Genomic DNA, 17943 nt, shown 5'->3' with positions numbered 1-17943 from the left:
AGGCCCTGGTATATTTGGAAGTTGTCTTCTAGACATAGAACTTGTAGAAATGTAGAGCCACAATTTATGAAGCTATTAAAGAAGTACTGGCTCTCTTGCCACCTGAACTATTTACAAGTAAATTAATCAGTGTGTCTTCACAGTTGCTCATTGCTCCAACTGCTGACACTTCCATTACCCTGACCTCATACTTCCCACCCCCCTGAAAAAAAGGGGAAAATGAACAAGAAAGAAATCGAATGCAAAATACATCTCCCAACTTTACCTTTTAGTAAACAAATGTCTCTTAAAATTATCTTGGTCCCTGTTATCTTGGAAAAAAACTTACCAGAGCTTAAATTAACCACTGTCTATATTAGAATAACTTCTGTAAGCTACCTTATCACAATTATCTACAATTGTTTTTGTCTACAAAAATCTACAATTATTTCTTTGAATCTTGTTAACTTTGCATGACTCTAGTTTTTTGTTGCTGTTTTTCTAAACACAAATTAGATTTCAATGTCTGTCTGTCTTGTTAGGTCCAGAAATAGCATGAGAGTTGATCACTAGTATTTGTGAATTTCTTCTTCATGCTAACATTAGTGACAATCACAGTGACTCCACACATTTGGCAAGGATTCTGCTGAGTACATCTGATTCTGAGAAAAAGGTTGTGTGTGGTTAGGACTCTCAATGCTACTAAATTACAATGTGAACAGGGTTTAGCATGCAGCTTTTGAAATTATAAAATAAAGACAAACATTTTCTATAATGCACCAGAAAAGTTTATTACACAATCTTTGAAGTCTTTAGGCTGAGTCTTGAGTCTCTAAAATAGGAGGGCCAGTGCATTAAAATGGTTTCTAGTAGGCACGTACCCGTAACCCTGGCTCCCCAGTCACTCCAACACTGCCTGCAGGTCCAACATCTCCCTGAAGAAACAAAGGGAAAGATTAAACTCTTTTCTACTAAAACTGCATGTCTAATAGTTATGGAGGGTATATCATGAAGACAGGAGTTCCAAAACACTATTTTTTCCTTTTCTTCAGATTAATTTATTTATAATATTTTGCTTTTTCATTTGTATTCCCTCCCATATATAACTGTATATATATATGTGTGTGTGTATAGATATACACACACATACTTATCTGCATATATAGAGAGACAGATAATATTTTTTTCTCAGTAATATTTTATTCTGACTCATTTGAGAACACTTTCCATTTTTATCTGCTGTCCTTTACCTGCTTCCAAGATGGTGGCTGTTTGCCAAAATATTGCAAACATCGGGGAGTCAATGGTGAAAGTTTAGAGACCTCCTTTACTATTTAGGAAGGTTACCTTTGCACCTGGCTCTCCTTGCAGACCAGATTCTCCCTCAATACCTGAAGTTCCCTAGAATAGAATGATTTGACACATTGTTTGTACACATTCCTTCACCAACATAAAGGCAATAACAACCTCATAAGAAGATGGAAGTAATTTTCAGCCCAAGGATGGGATATCTATGTCCAGGAAAGGATTTTTGCTCCTCCTTTATAAACATCATGGCGTAAGACCAGATAATTTCTGGGACCGTTTAACAGTTCAAATGCTAAAACAACATCACCAGAAATCAGGACTGCCTAGACCAGTTTCTTCTAACCCTTCCTCTCGTCCTTTGATCTTTGCTCAAGACAAACTACTTCCCATTTCCTTTTCTAATTTTCTACCCTCATACCCTTACTATTCCCTGCGTTTTTCACTTTTTATTCTTCCTATCTATTTATGTTGATCCCTCTTGGAATACACTTCTTGAAAAAAATTCCATTTTCTTTATTGGTTTTATAAAATATATCACACAAAGAAGATATGAATTATATATATACATATATACGGCATTTTTTCCCACGCCCCTTTCATGGGTGGGTCCAGTTGGGAAGATTTTGGTTGAAGCTTTTATCTTGAAAACATATAACTTCTTGCAACCTCTGGCTATTTATAAGCTTCGAGCTCCTATAATTGCTGTTGTATTGTTTTATTTATTTTTTCTCTTGGAGACATTTATCTTGTTGTTGAGAATACTCTGCCTGCCTCTCCCTTCTCTACTTCCTCACTCTCTTCTCTTACTCTATGTGTGTGTATGTATGTATGTGTACTTATACACACACAATTATAAATACATACATATGCATTCTATAATCCCCATGTTTTCAGAGTAGAGGGGTAGTTTAAAGCCATTAACCTATGATACTATCTTGACCAGAAGTTTCCTGTTTGCTTTCTGTCTTCCAGGGATTCCTCAATAGTTCTGATCCATGGGTGATAACCTTCCTAATAATTATTAGTGATTAAAATATCTCTTATGTTGTTACAGTATTTTAGATGAGAAGTTCAATTTTCCATTTTGACTCAGCTTCCACAATCCAGACTCGCTTCGCTTTTTCCAAAATAAAAGCTATACAGGCATAATAGTACAGATGGACTTATAATGAAAAGCCCCAGCCCCATTCCTCAGTGGCAACTACTTTATAAAACAATTTGTTTTTAGTTCTCTTAATGGTTATTTCTATAACCAAGAAATCTACCTCTAATTGTTGATGTATTACCTTGCTAAAAGTTTAGTTCCCTTAAAACTCCCTCCATTTTACCATCATTTCACCAATTTTTAAATAGTTATATTATTTAAAATTTTCTGTTGGTTACCTTTGTGACTTTACTGTTATAAGAGGCGGTGTATTACAGTACTTAAGAGGAAGGACTACGAAGTGAGACTGCCTGAGTTTCTGCTCTGCCTCAGAAATGATAGAATTTAATATCCTAACCTAAGGTTAAAATTATCTCTCAAGCGAGAATTCCAACTCTCTCAGGACTTCTTCCACATCAAAATTGCTTTTAATTCCCTAGACCTCGTCTATTCCCCAGTTTCACCCAATCTGTCAGCTCCTCTCGGCTTCTTTTATTCTTAGGCTAAATCCAATAGTTGATCTTCTGATCTCTGTGGTATCTCTTTTCTTATGCCAATCTTGGATTAGCACTTTAAATTGCCTTCTCCATTTCTATTCCCAGTTGAACATCAATGGAAAAATTACACTCTTGTGCAAAGTGGCTTCATTACATATTGAGAGGCATAGTGACTAAGAGAATGGGTTGCAGAGAGAGACTGCCTAAATTTAAATGTGGGCTCTACCACTACTATTGCTATTGCACTACTATTGCACAGCTATTGCTCTTGAACAAGTTGCTTAACCATTTCATGGCTTAGTTTCCTCATCTGTAGAATGAGGATAATTGCATTACCTCATGGGGTATTGTGAGAATTCATTAATATGGTAAAGTACATAAATACTGCTAGGAACATAGAAAGTTCTCTGAAGTTGTTACCTAGTATTAACATCATTATTATTAATATAATGCAAATTCAAAGTCTCCTACTTCAGTTTTACTTTTAATAAGGTATATCTGCTTTTACATGTCTTTAGTCATTTCCCTCTTCCATTATCCTCAACCACTATTCTAAACCAGCATATATTCCTCAATAGAAAATATGTTCAACCCCTACTCCTTATCATGACAGATTCTTGTCTCCTACCCTATTAAAAATTTTTTTTTCAAGTTATGAGGTATGACTTTCCTCTGCTTTTTTAGACTCAGAGGATGGACGTGGCATAGTACAGCTTTTCAGCATTGGCTTTTGAATCAGATGTGGATTCAAAGCCAGGGTCTGCTACCTGTTAACCATTTACCTTGGGCAGAGTAGCAGATTATGACTAACATTCTTCTTTTCTTGTCTCAGGAAACGATATTGCCATCCATCCTGTTGAAATCTGGAAATAATTTTTGACTTCTCTTTCCCATTTACTTTCCATATCCCACAAATATGCAGGTTCTCCAGAATTTATGTAACAAACATTTCTCAAATACATCCCCTTCTTACTTATGCTGACTACTTTAGTTCGGACCTCCATTGTTTCTTAACTAGTTGAATGCAACAGCTTTTTAGAAGGTATATATGTCTGCACTCTTGTCTTCTCAAATACATCTTCCCTGAGACTGCTAAAATGATCTTCCAAAAATACAAATCTGACTTTATCACTGCCCTATGCCTACCTCACAATGACTTACTGTAGCCCGTAAGATGAAAAGTTCAAGCTTCTTAACAGAGTATATAAGATTTTTCGTTTGATCTAACCATTTCTCTGTAATTTCGTCTATCATCACTCCTTGTTTTGACTTTAAACATCAAAGAATCCATACGGCCTCATGTTTGCATGTTTCTACTCATACTACCCCTTTTTCTGGAATCGCCATATCCTTATTCCCTCTTTTCATATGGCTAACTCATACTCATTCCTTAAAACTCATTACCCTCCCGCTGCCTCAACACAGACAAGTCTTCTTTTTCCCCTTATCCAGGTAAGGTTACATACCCATTGCTGTACTCTTATAATGCCCTGTGAATGTCTCCATCATTGGGTCTAACAGAAGTATAATGAGCTTTTACATGATTATCTTCTGGAATAGATTATAAACTGCTAAAGGAGTCAGGGACCATATCTCAGCCACCCTTGGACTCCCAGTGGATACACAGTACACAGCAAGAAAGCATGGCATAATCGTGGAATTAGAGGAGGAGAAAAGTTCTATTGGAATGTGGTTGAAAAGGTCTGCAGACATTAGACAATGCAGAACATTATCATCTTAAGAAATTGGCATTTTATTAAAGGCTATGAGAGCCATTGAAAAATTTCAAGGACAAGAATGATATGACAAAGGTAAACTGGCCACAAGTAGCTAAGGAATAATGGCAGTTGGAGGAGACATGGAATTAGAGCAGAGGACTGGAGCACCGGCAATGGGGACGGAAAGGAAAGGATGGAGGTGAGACATTAGTGGGAGATTATTCAAAGGGAAAAGAGCTGATTGAAGGAAGGGGAGTCTAGGATGACTCTCAGTTTGGGGTTACTGGGCATAAGGGATATCTTTCAGTGAGATGAGAATAAAAAGAGGAATAACAGTGGGAAAGCGATGGGTTTGGTTTAGATATTTTGAATTTGAGATGTTTGTGGGATACCTAGGTGCATACATAAAAGACAACAGGAAATCAATAACTGGAGCCCCAAGGAGAGAGGCATGAGTTAGAGCTATCAAGCTAGAGCTATCAGAATAATACTGGTAATTAAAGTCTATGTGATAATATGATTGTAAGCTGAGGAAGAGGAAGGACAGCTTCCCATCAAGACTGAGGCTAATCAGAAGGTAAAAAGCAGAATCAAGAGGGAGCAGTTTCACAGAAGCCAAGGGAGGAGAGAATTTATGCCTAATTTTTTAGCGCTAAAGTTAACAAACAAAAGAAATGAATTGGATTTTATAATTATAACAAGTATGGTTTATTATTCTAAAACATATCTTGAATAAGAGTCACTTTTCAATATTCTTCTATAATGGAGTGAAGGGTTATCAAAGTTAACTCTCAATCAGTGAAGGGAAAGTTTTATTCACTTTTTGTTCTGTCATTTAAATGAACTGTTAAGGGAATTTTATATGCATAAAATTAGGTTCATACAACAGTCATCCCTGGTTTTAACAGAATTTTAGGTTTTATTTCCTGAATATGAAACAAAACACTATAAAATTATTCTTCAAAATATATATACCTAAGATATCAACTTAACCTTAAGAGGAGTCTTACAAAAAGTATTGAGTATTGATGAACTAACAAGAAAGAGCCCCAAGAAAAATTACCTCAGCACCCATTTCTCCAGGAGGTCCAGCATCACCTTGCAGTCCTCGTGGTCCCTATATTAAAACAAAATTTAGGATGTGAGAATTAAAATGTACTCTATATTACAATTAACATATGCATATAATTATATCATATGTAATATAACGCATAATACATTTATCAATGTATCACTTTACTCTCTGTATAAACAAAATTAAATCTTTAGTTGATTCATCTTTTTTTTGTTACTAATATTAAGCTTTGTTTGGATTCAAAAGAAAGGGAAAGCAAAGAAAGGATGGTGCCTTTCATTCTTTCATTCCCTAATTCACTCATTCATTCAATAAACATTTATCAAGCATCTAATAATTATGAAATAGAGCGCTAAGGGCTTTCAGAGCTATCTTATTTAATGGGTAGGACAATTATAGATCCACTTAATATTCCTGAAAAACATATGACAAACAAAACAGCATTTTTAAAGAAGCAAATATATGGTTTCCAATGCAATAAAAATATGCTTGAGTTTGCTTAATGTCATACTTTATCATAGTAGTGAGTCCAATTGAACAATTCCTCTGTTTCATATGAATAAATGTAACAATGTTTACATGGGATAATCACTAAGGTGCAATAAAATGTATGTGGGACCTTTACGGAAATCTTTTCCCCTGTAATACTGAATAGTGTAATTATAAGTAAACAAACACTGAATAATTAGCTTATGGCCTGAACATTAAATTGCTAAACCTAAAGGATCTTAGTGTGTGAACCCATTTAACTGTCTAGAATTACTCTAGATAGATTAACACTTATTTAGAAACTAAAATTTAATGCTATTTGCCCAGCCATCTAAAGAAGCTGTTTGAATATTTTGGTCTTTCTGGAAAGACAGTATAAAGGTGTTTTTTTTAAGATTCAGAATATAACAAGATAGTTAAAATTCTATGAGTTTGTACTCCAACACAATTTGTGAACACCTCACTTAAAAAAAAATGTGTTAATGGGGAAAAATTGTGGTATGGCTGGTTATTTTAAACTTTTTCTAAGTTGTTACATTAATGTTCATTTAAAAATATTTGAAAAGTATTGAAAGTACAAAAAACCCCAGATTAAGTAAATAATCCATAATCCTACCATACAGAGATGACACTGTAAATATACTTGCATATTTCCTTCTAGTTCTTTTGTGGGAGCATACTTATAAAACTTATCTGTTTTCTTTTAATTAATTAATTTTATTTTTGGCTGTGTTGGGTCTTTGTTGCTGCGCTCAGGCTTTTCTCTAGTTGTGGTGAACAAGGGCCACTCTTCGTTGTGGTGCATGGGCTTCTTATTGTGGTGGCTTCTCTTGTTGCAGAGCACGGGCTCCAGGCGCACAGGCTCCAGGTGCACGGGCCTCAGCAGTCGTGGCTCGCGGGTTCTAGAGCGCAGGCTCAGTAGCTGCAGCGTACAGGCCCATTTGCTCCGCAGCATGTGGGATCCTCCTGGACCAGCGCTTGAACCCGCGTCCCCTGCATTGGCAGGCAGACTCCTAACCACTGTGCCACCAGGGAAGCCCCTAACTATATCTGTTTTATGTTTAAGATTCTATTTGAAATATAAATATTTTACCAAGTTACTGTAAATATTTCATAACAAAATTGTTCAATGGCTACATAATATTATATTCCATCTAACATTCTGCAGTACCATAATTTAATCATTTTCTTAATGCTAGACATTTATATTGTTTATAAGTCTTCTTTACAGTAAAATTTTGCTTTATAGGATTTATTATATGCATATTAGACTATAAGTGAATGTTAACGTCTGTAACATCAGATGACACTGCCGAATAGTTGAGATAAGTATATGAATAATAGAATTATAAGGTTGGTATGTAAGCATCACATATGTTGTCCCTACTGAATAGCACAGCCATTAAAGGTATTAAGAGGTCACTAATGTTTTTCAATTATGGCTTATTAAATATTATGTATAATATTTTAAAATTCATGGATTCTCTTCAGAATGTAGTTTTACCCTATTATAAACAGACTGAGAGAAACATCTTTGTGCAGTAGTCTTTGTATGCATTGTGCATTTCCACCCCTGGAATAGAGTATGAAATGTAGTGCTATTTGGTCATAAAGTGAAGTCAATTTCCAGAAAGGCTGCAATAATTAACATTCTACAAACAATGTATAAAATTAGAATCTATTTCATTAAATTCATCCTAGCACAGAATATTATTTTTTAAATTCTTCATTAATTTGATGGACAATCTGGTATCTTAAAATGTATATATGCTTGACTACCAGTGAGGCTGAATATTCTTTTTGTTATTTATCAGCTACCTGCAATATTCTACATGTTGCTTGATCATGTCCTTTGCCCATGTATTTTGGGGGTCATTTAAAAAAAATTTGTAGAGTTCTTTATGTGTTGCAGACATTAACTTTTTTCTGCCCTATTTTACTGCTAACATCTGCCCAGTTTGTGGTTTGTCATTGTATTTTAAAAACATAATGTTAAAGATAACTTTTAACCCCTAAATAAGCTCACTGTAGAACACATGGAAATAGATAAAAGTAAAAATGGGGCTTCCCTGGTGGTGCAGTGGTTGAGAGCCCGCCTGCCGATGCAGGGGACACGGGTTCGTGTGCCGGTCCGGGAAGATCCCACGTGCCGCGGAGCGCCTGGGCCCGTGAGCCATGGCCGCTAAGCCTGCGCGTCCGGAGCCTGTGCTCCGCAATGGGAGAGGCCACAACAGTAAGAGGCCCGCGTACCGCAAAAAAAAATAATAAATAAAAATAAAAATGACCCAAAATAACCACTTGACCCACTTAACATTTAATGTAGCTCCTTAAATCTTTTAGTGTTTTTTAAAAAATCTGAATGGGAGAAGTTTAAAATTTGTATGTAGTTAAACCTGTCCAGTCTTTTATGGCTTTTTCTACCATATTTCAGTTTAAAACATCTATTCCCATTAAAAATTTTCACCTACTCTTTTGTTACTTATGGTTTTAAAATACTTATCCATTTAAACCATTGTTTTGATGTACTGTGTGAGGTGAGTATCAAAATAAACTCTTTTAACCAAATAGCAACACTTCCTACTTTTCACTTTACGCTCTAGTGAATGCAACAGATTAAAGTCCCCTGAAAATATCAGGCTGTTTCATGCCTCCATGTCTTTCCTCATACTGTTCCATTCACCTGGAGTGCTCTTTCTACCCTGTTTACCTGGTTACTAATTTATCCATTATTCAGACCAAGTGTCATTTCCTAAGTCAAGTCTTCTGGGAAACCCAGCTTGGGCTAAGTGTATCTCCTTTGTGCTCATTTAGGACCGTAAATTAATCTCTATTTTAGCATTTATCCTAATATGTTGAAATGATTTTTTACCGTGTTACCTATATCTCTACTAACTGTAAACTCTTCATGGTTTAACAATAAGCCCCTTAGAATCCAGCACAGTCCTTAATATATAGTAAGCACTCAACAAACATTTGTTGAACTGATTAGAAAGGGTGATGCAATTATTCTAGCATCATTTTTAATTCTTATCTTCCCTACTGATGTGTAATGTTGTCCCTATCAATATTAAATTCTTTCATATTCTTGGTTATTGAAAAGCTACCTTTTTTTTTGTCCCACGTCTGTAAATCTAGATGGATCAATGTCACAGGGATTATTCTGTCTTTATTATTTATTTTAATATCTAGTAGCAGTAGTCTTCCTCTTCTTAAAATATTAAGCTATTTCACCTGCTCATTCTTATAAGCTATACTGAGAATAATTAAATCCCACACCTAATTTATAATGGGTAATGAGAATTTTGAATGGGATTGGATTACACCTAATTCATTAGTCTAAAAAATAATCAGTCTTCTGTTTAGATGATAAATTGCCTTTCTGCTTAAGTCAGTTTCTAAGTCTCAGTAAATTTTCAAAATTTTCTTCGTAAGTGTCCCATCTAATTCTCGCTAAGGTTATTCTTAATTATTATGTTCTGTTTCTATCTTGAGTGGAATCTTTTTCCTATTATATTTTCTGCTAATTACTTGTATGTAGGGAAACTGATTTTTAAAAACTGTTTATTATATGTATTGCTGTTATATTACTCTCTATCAGTAGTTGAAAAAATAGAATTGTCTTTGGGTTTTATAAGTCTTTTGGGTTTGTTTATATTTTCTCTAAATAACAATGCTTTCATTTCCTTATATGATGATTTGTGCATCATATCCCACTACAGTAGCTAAAACTTTTAAAATAATGTTAGATGATATAGTGACAGTTGGTAATCTTATCTTGTTGTTCCTAAGCATATATCAGTGTTTCCTAGTAGGTTGGACACAGACACAAGATAGATACACTACCATATTACAGAATTATGCTTGACTTTACTAGAATATTTTGTTTTAGTTAACAGACTTTATTTCTTAAAGAAGTTTTAGGTTTACAGAAAAATTGAACAGAAAGTACAGAGAGTTCCTATATACTACCCCTGCCCAGTTTCCCCTACTATTAACATCTTACATTGGTATGGTAGATTTGTTGCAATTGATGAACCAATATTGACACTAATACTAACTAAAGTCCATAGTTTACCCTAGGGTTCACTCTGTGCTGTACAGTTCTGAGTTTTGAGAAATGTATAATATCATGTATCCACTTTTACAGTATCATACAAAATAGTTTCACTGCCCTAAAATTCACCTGTCCTTCACTGATTCATCCTTTGTCCCCTTCCCCCAATCCCTGGCAAGCACTGTTCTTTACTGTCTCTATAGTTTTGCCTTTTTCAGAATGTCACATAGTCAGAATCATATGGTATTTAGATTTTTCAGATTGGCTTTTTTTTTCATTTAGTGGGGTGTATTTAAAGGTTACTCTATGTCTTTTTGTGGCCTAATAGCTCATTTCTCTTTATTGCTGAATAATAGTCCACTGTATGGATGTACCACAGTTTGTTTATCCATTTAACTTTTGAAGGATATTATTGGTTGATTCCAATTTTTAGCAACTATGAATAAAGCTGCTATAAACATTCATGTGCAGGTTTTATATAGACATAAGATTTACACTCATTTCAGTAAACACCAAGGAGCATGACTGCTGAATCACATGGTAAGAGTATGTTTAGCTTTGTAAGAAACTGCCAAACTGTGTTCCAAAGCTGCTTTCCACCAACAATGAATGAGAACTCCTGTTGCTCCACATCTTTGCTAGCATTTGGTATTGTCAATGTTTTGGATTTTAACCATTCCTACAGGTGTGTAATGGAATGTCATTGTTGTTTTAGTTTGCAATTCTCTAATGACATATGATGTGAATATCTTAATATGCTTCTTTGCCACCTGTACATCTTATTTGGTATGGTGTCTTCAAATCTTTTGCCCACTTTTTAATTGGATTGTTTCTCTTATCGTTGACTCTTAAGAGTTCTTTCTATATTTTGGATACAAGTCCTTTAGCAGATATGTTTTGCAATTATTTTCTCCCAGTAATGGCATGTCTTCATTCTCTGAACATGTCATGGAGCAGAAGTTTTTTCACTTTAATGAAGTACAACCTACCAAATTTTTCATTCATGGATCATGCTTTTGTTTTGTTGTATCTAAAAACCATTGCCAAATCCAAAGTCATTGAAGTTTTCTCCTCTGTTATCTTCTAGGAGTTTCACAGTTATGCATTTTACATTTAGGTCTATGATTAATTTTGAGTTAATTTTTGTTAAAGATGTATAGTATTTGTCTAAATCCATTTTTTTGCTTGTGGATATCCAGCTGTTCTAGTACCATTGTTGAAAAGACTATCCATTGAATTGCCCATGTTCTTTGTCAAAGACCAATTGACTATATTTGTGGAGTTCTACTTCTGAGCTTACCATTTTGTTCCAATTATCTTTTTTCAATACTACACTGTCTTGATTACTGCAGCTTTATAGTAAATCTTTAAGTTTGGTAGTTCCAGTCTTCTGACTTCAATATTATTTTGGCTATTCTGGGTCTCTTGCCTTTCCATATGAACTTTAGTATCTGTTTGTCAGTATCCACAAAGTAGCTCACTAGGATTTTGACTGGAATTGCATTAAATCTGTAATCAAGTTGTGAAGAACTGACATCCTAACAATGGGTCTTCCTATCCATGAACAAGGAATATCTCTCCATTTACTAAATCTTCTTTGATCAGAGCTTTGTAGTTTTCCTCAAATAGATCTTGCATATATTTTTTAGATTTATGCCTTTTTTTTGATGCTGATGTAAATGGTACTGTACTTTAAATTTCAAATTCCAATTGTTTATTGCTGGTATGTAGGAAAGTGACTGGTTGTTGGTCTTTTTAATTAATTCTTTGGGCTTTTCTTTATAGACAACTGTGTCATCTGCAAAAAAGACAATTTTATATCTTATTTCCCAGTCTTTTTTCTTTTCTTTTCTTGTTTCATTGCATTAGTTAGGACTTCCAGCCCAATGCTGAACAGGAGTTTAAAAAAAGAGGGACATCCTTTCCTTGTTTCCCTGTTCTTAGGGGAAAAGCACCTAGCATTTCATCATTAAGTAAGATGTTAGCTATAAGCCTGTTAAAATATATTCTTCATAAAGCTGAGGACGTTCCCCTTTCCTCCTAGTTTACTGTGAATTTTTATCATAGATGGGTATTGTATTTTGTAAAATTATTTTTCTGCACCTATTTTATATAATTTCTTTTTTAGTTTGTTAAAGTAATGGATTATACTAATTGATTTTTGAAGGTTGAACCAGCCTTACATACCTCGGATAAATCCCAGTTGGTTATGGTGTATAATTATCTTTATATATTAGTGGATTCAATTTGTTAATATTTTGTGGAAGATTTAAAAATATATGTTCATGAGAGATACTGGTCTGTAGTTTTCTTTTCTTGTAATAGCTTTGTCTGGTTTTGGTATTAGGGTAATGCTGGCCTCACAGAATGAGTTAGGAAGTATTTCTTCTGTTTCTATTTTCTGGAATAGATTGTAGAAAATGGGTATCATTTTGTTCCTTAAATCTCTGGTAGTATTCACCAGTAAGACCATCTGGGCCTGCTGCTTTCTGTTTTGGAAGGTTATTAATCGTTGACTCAATTTCTTTAATGAATAGAAGCCTATTCAGATTATCAAATTTTCCTTGTGTGAGTTTTGGTAGATTACATCTTTCAAGGAATTTGTCCATTTCATCTAGGTTATCAAATTTGTGAGAATGAATTATTCATAGTATTCCTTTATTGCCTTTTTTAATGTCCATGGGATCAGTAGTGAAGGTCCCTCTTCCATTTCTAATATTAGTAATTTGTGTCTTCTCTCTTTTTTTTATTCTTGATGATCCTGGCTAGGGGGTTTGACCAATTTTATTGATCTTTTAAAAAAATAAGTTTTTTGGTTCATTGATTTTCTCTATTTTTCCTGTTTTTATTTTAATTGATTTCTGCTCTGATTTTTATCATTTACTTTCTTCTGCTCATTTTGTATTTAATTTTCTCTTCTTTTTCTGGTCTCCTAAGGTAGAAGCTTGTTATTGATTTTAGATCTTTCTTCCTTTCTAGTATATGCATTCAATACTATAAATTTCCCTCTATGCACTGCTTTCACTGCATCCCACAAAGTCCGATAAGTTGTATTTCCACTTTCATTTAGTTCAAAATATTTTTAAAATTTCTTGAGATGTCTTCTTTGAACAATTGTTATTCAGAAGTGTGTAGTTTAATCTCAAAATAGTTTGAGATTTTCCAGTTATGTTTCTCTTATTGATTTATAGTTTAATTCCATTATGGACTAAGAGCGTATTTTGTATGATATCTTTTCTTTGAAATTTGTTAAGGTGTGTTTTATGACCCAGAACGCAGTCTGTCTTGGTGAATATTCCATGTGAACTTGAAAAGAATGTATATTCTGCTGTTACTGGATTAAGCAGTCTATAAATGTCAATTAGATCCAGTGTCCTGATGGTGGTGTTCACTTCAACTATAATTTTACTGATTATCTGCCTGCTGGATCTCTCAATTACTGGTAGATAAGTATCTCCAAATGAAATAGTAAATTTGTCTATTTATCCTTGGAGTTCTATCAGCTTTTGCCTCATATAATTTGATGCTCTGTTGTTAGATGCATACACTTTAAGCACTTTAAGATGCATTATTATGTCTTTGGAGAATTGATACACTTATCACTATGTAATGTCCCTCTTTATCCCTGATAATTGTTCTTGATCTGAAGTCTATTTTGTTGGAAATTAATATAACTACTCCAGCTTTCCTTTGGTTAGTATTAGTACATCTTTGCCCATTTTAGCTATCCCACTCTTTTGAAAATTAAGACTTTTAATTGATTCCATTTTCTCTCTTATTTTAGCATGTCAATTATACTTCTGGTTTGATCTAGATATATATTTTTGCTTACATACTTCTAAAGGAATTTAAGATTGTCATGAAGATTTTAAGGTACGTTATGGTTGGGGCTGAACTTCAAACTTATATACCTGATTTTCCTCTTACCTCTTTCAGTCATCTCTGCAGTTCCATCCTCTTCTACCAACATTTATCATATGTAGCATTTCTTCAAAATTCAGCCTTAGATCCTGTTCTTTTCTCTTTCCTATACTTTTCCCCTAGACCAATGGCTCCAATATTTTAAATTTCAGGATATTATTCTGCTTTGAGCTCCACATCCAACTGCCATCTTCACAGTTCTCAAAGGCACCTCAAATTCAACATAGCTAAACTGACTTATAATCTTCCATTTTCAAACATAAATTTCTGCTGGTATTCTCATTTTCAGTGAGTTATATCATTATCTCATTAATTCTTCAAGCCACAACCTTAGGAATCATACTTCACATATAGCATATCTATTTCCTGTTGATTTTATCTCCTTCTGAATATTTTACATCTATCTACTCTTTCTTTCTGCTAATCATAAACAGTTCTACTATCTCTTATCCAGACTGGTGCTGCACAAAGCTATTCTTGTCCATTCTTAGTCCCTTCCAATTTGGTTTGAGCGATCTTTACAGAACAGTAATATGATCATAAACCTAGCCTTATCCCTTCAGTGACACCCCTTTGTTCTTAGGATAAAAATACAAATATTTGGGAGTAGGGCTTACTGAGCTGCATGCGTTTTGTCCCCTCCCTCCCTTTCCATCCTCATCTTGCACTCACTTCCCACCTGGCTCTCTGTGCCACACCATGCTGGCCTTCTTTTAGATCTTTAAATAAATAAGTAGGGTTGTCTCCCAGTTCACGACTTCTCTCTGGAATGACTTTTCTCCATATTTGCTTAAGTAACTACTGTTCATCCTTCAGATCACAACTCAGATGCTCCTCCTCTGGAAGTTTCCCTAACCCCAGATTAGGACAGTTTCTTTGTTATATATTTTCTCAGATCTAACTAAGTAGCTCAAATATGTGAAACAAAGCCCATTATATCCATTACGAATTCATTTCTATTTTATTTAACAGACCCACTGACCCTGTGACCTGAATGTCAATTTTTAGATGCTATTAAGCCATTTCAGTCGTTTATTACTACAACAATAAATCTTTGCTTGTATAAAGCCTAAGATACTGTCTGTGCTGTTGCCATAGCCCTGTTGATACACTTATCTTGACTTAAATGTGTTCTCTCTTAAAATTAGATTTAATTCCATTTCACTTCATCTAATATTACTGGCTGAATGATTACACCTTTGGCTAAATGATCTTTGGTTAATGCTGTTTAACAAATATGCATCAGGTAGATATAACATGCCAGACATTATACCAGGAAAGAGGACTGTAAAGGTGCAAAAAATGGTCTCTGACTTCAAGGAGCTACAGACTCTTTAGAAGAAAGAAGTATTTAGAGATTTGCATGATTTATGATCAAATGAATATTAGAATTAGGATGGTAGGTTAAGAGATACAAAACAGAGAACACTGAGAAGAACTTAGTTTGATAAAATCAACACCACATTTAAGATACTATATTTGGAAAAATTACACCCATAGGCAAGCGTTTACTACTGTTTGGAGAGCTTATACCATAGGTTAAATATGTAAAGGAGGAAATGAACACAGTTTGGTAAGAAGAGCTCTTTGTTAGAATTTTCTACTTCCTACTAGCTAAATGAATTATGCAGAAACCACCTATAAACTTTTGTGTCAACTGATGGATAAGATCAACCCAGTAGTTTGAAAGACAATTTGTAGTGCAAATCTTAGAAGCATGTTACTGCACATTACATCTGACACTATTAGCCAGAAGAATGGCTTCATAGGCAATAAAGAATATATTGTGAGAGATAAGGCATGGCAAGGTATTTCATTTTCACAATTCATTTTCCATGGAAACTCTATAACTGAGTCAGATTTATGAAATGGTGATGTGACTTTCTGAATTCTTTTTTTTAATTTATATTTTTACTGTCTAAATTATATAATAACTTTTTTTACATCTTTATTGGAGTATAATTGCTTTACAATGGTGTGTTAGTTTCTGCTTTATAACAAAATGAATCAGTTATACATATACATATGTTCCCATATCTCCTCCCTCTTGCGTCTCCCTCCCTCCCTCCCTATCCCACCCATCCAGGTGGTCACAAAGCACCGAGCTGATCTCCCTGTGTTATACGGCTGCTTCTCACTAGCTATCTATTTTACGTTTGGTAGTGTATATACGTCCATGCCACTCTCTCACTTTGTCACAGCTTACCCTTCCCCCTCCCCATATCCTCAAGTCCATTCTCTAGTAGGTCTGTGTCTTTATTCCCGTCTTACCCCTAGGTTCTTCATGACATTTTTTTTTAATTCCATATATATGTGATAGCATATGGTATTTGTCTTTCTCTTTCTGACTTACTTCACTCTGTATGACAGACTCTAGGTCCATCCACCTCACTACAAATAACTCAATTTCATTTCTTTTTATGGCTGAGTAATATTCCATTGTATATATGTGCCACATCTTCTTTATCCATTCATCCGATGATGGACACTTAAGTTGTTTCAATATCTTGGCTATTGTAAATAGAGCTGCAATGAACATTTTGCTACATGACTCTTTTTTTTTGCGGTACGCGGGCCTCTCACTGTTGTGCCCTCTCCCGTTGTGGAGCACAGGCTCCAGACATGCAGGCTCAGCGGCCATGGCTCACGGGCCCAGCTGCTCTGTGGCATGTGGGATCTTCCCGGACTGGGGCACGAACCCGTGTCCCCTGCATCAGCAGGCGGACTCTCAACCACTGTGCCACCAGGGAAGCCCCTACATGAGTCTTTTTGAATTATGGTTTTCTCAGGGTATATGCCCAGTAGTGGGATTGCTGGGTCATATCGTAGTTCTATTTTTAGTTTTTTAAGGAACCTCCATACTGCTCTCCATAGTGGCTGTACCAATTCACATTCCAACTAGCAGTGCAAGAGTGTTCCGTTTTCTCCACACCCTCTCCAGCATTTATTGTTTCTAGATTTTTTGATGATGGCCATTCTGACCGGTGTGAGATGATATTTCATTGTAGTTTTGATTTGCATTTCCCTAATGATTAATGATGTTGAGCATTCTTTCATGTGTTTGTTGGCAATCTGTATATCTTCTTTGGAGAAATGTCTATTTAGGTCTTCTGCCCATTTTTGGATTGGGTTGTTTGTTTTTTTGTTATTGAGCTGCATGAGCTGCTTATAAATTGTGGAGATTAATCCTTTGTCAGTTGCTTCGTTTGCAAATATTTTCTCCCATTCTGAGGGTTGTCGTTTGGTCTTGTTTATGGTTTCCTTTGCTTTGCAAAAGATTTTAAGTTTCATTAGGTCCCACTTGTTTACTTTTGTTTTTATGTCCATTTCTCTAGGAGGTGGGTCAAAAACGGTCTTGCTGCGATTTATGTCACAGAGTGTTCTGCCTATATTTTCATCTAAGAGTTTGATAGTTTCTGGCCTTACATTTAGGTCTTTAATCCATTTTGAGCTTATTTTTGTGTATGGTGTTAGGGAGTGATCTAATCTCATACTTTTACATGTACCTGTCCAGTTTTCCCAGCACCACTTATTGAAGAGGCTGTCCTTTCTCCACTGTACATTCCTGCCACCTTTATCAAAGATAAGGTGTCCATATGTGCGTGGGTTTATCTCTGGGCTTTCTATCCTGTTCCATTGATCTATCTTTCTGTTTTTGTGCCAGTACCATACTGTCTTGATTACTGTAGCTTTGTAGTATAGTCTGAAGTCAGGGAGCCTGATTCCTCCAGCTCCTTTTTTCGTTCTCAAGATTCTTT

General features: G+C 35.0%; 1 protein-coding gene across 1 annotated transcript in view; it reads right to left on the bottom strand.

The window, feature by feature from the left end:
• Positions 1-17943, bottom strand: part of COL24A1 (collagen type XXIV alpha 1 chain) — a 430389-nt gene that overhangs the window by 117136 nt on the left and 295310 nt on the right. The window contains exons 33-35 of the mRNA XM_022580934.3: positions 5710-5763; positions 1327-1380; positions 861-914 (exon numbers count right to left, since the gene is read on the bottom strand). Of these exons, the coding sequence (XP_022436642.2) occupies positions 861-914; positions 1327-1380; positions 5710-5763 (162 nt within the window). The remainder of the gene's footprint in view (positions 1-860; positions 915-1326; positions 1381-5709; positions 5764-17943) is intronic.

Source organism: Delphinapterus leucas, chromosome 1 (genome assembly GCF_059928025.1).
Source record: "Delphinapterus leucas isolate spDelLeu-1000000601 "Yukka" chromosome 1, BTC_Dleu_Yukka2, whole genome shotgun sequence".
Taxonomy (NCBI): Eukaryota; Metazoa; Chordata; class Mammalia; order Artiodactyla; family Monodontidae; genus Delphinapterus; species Delphinapterus leucas.
Note: the sequence above shows the minus strand (reverse complement) of the source record. Positions and strands in the feature narration are given on the sequence as shown.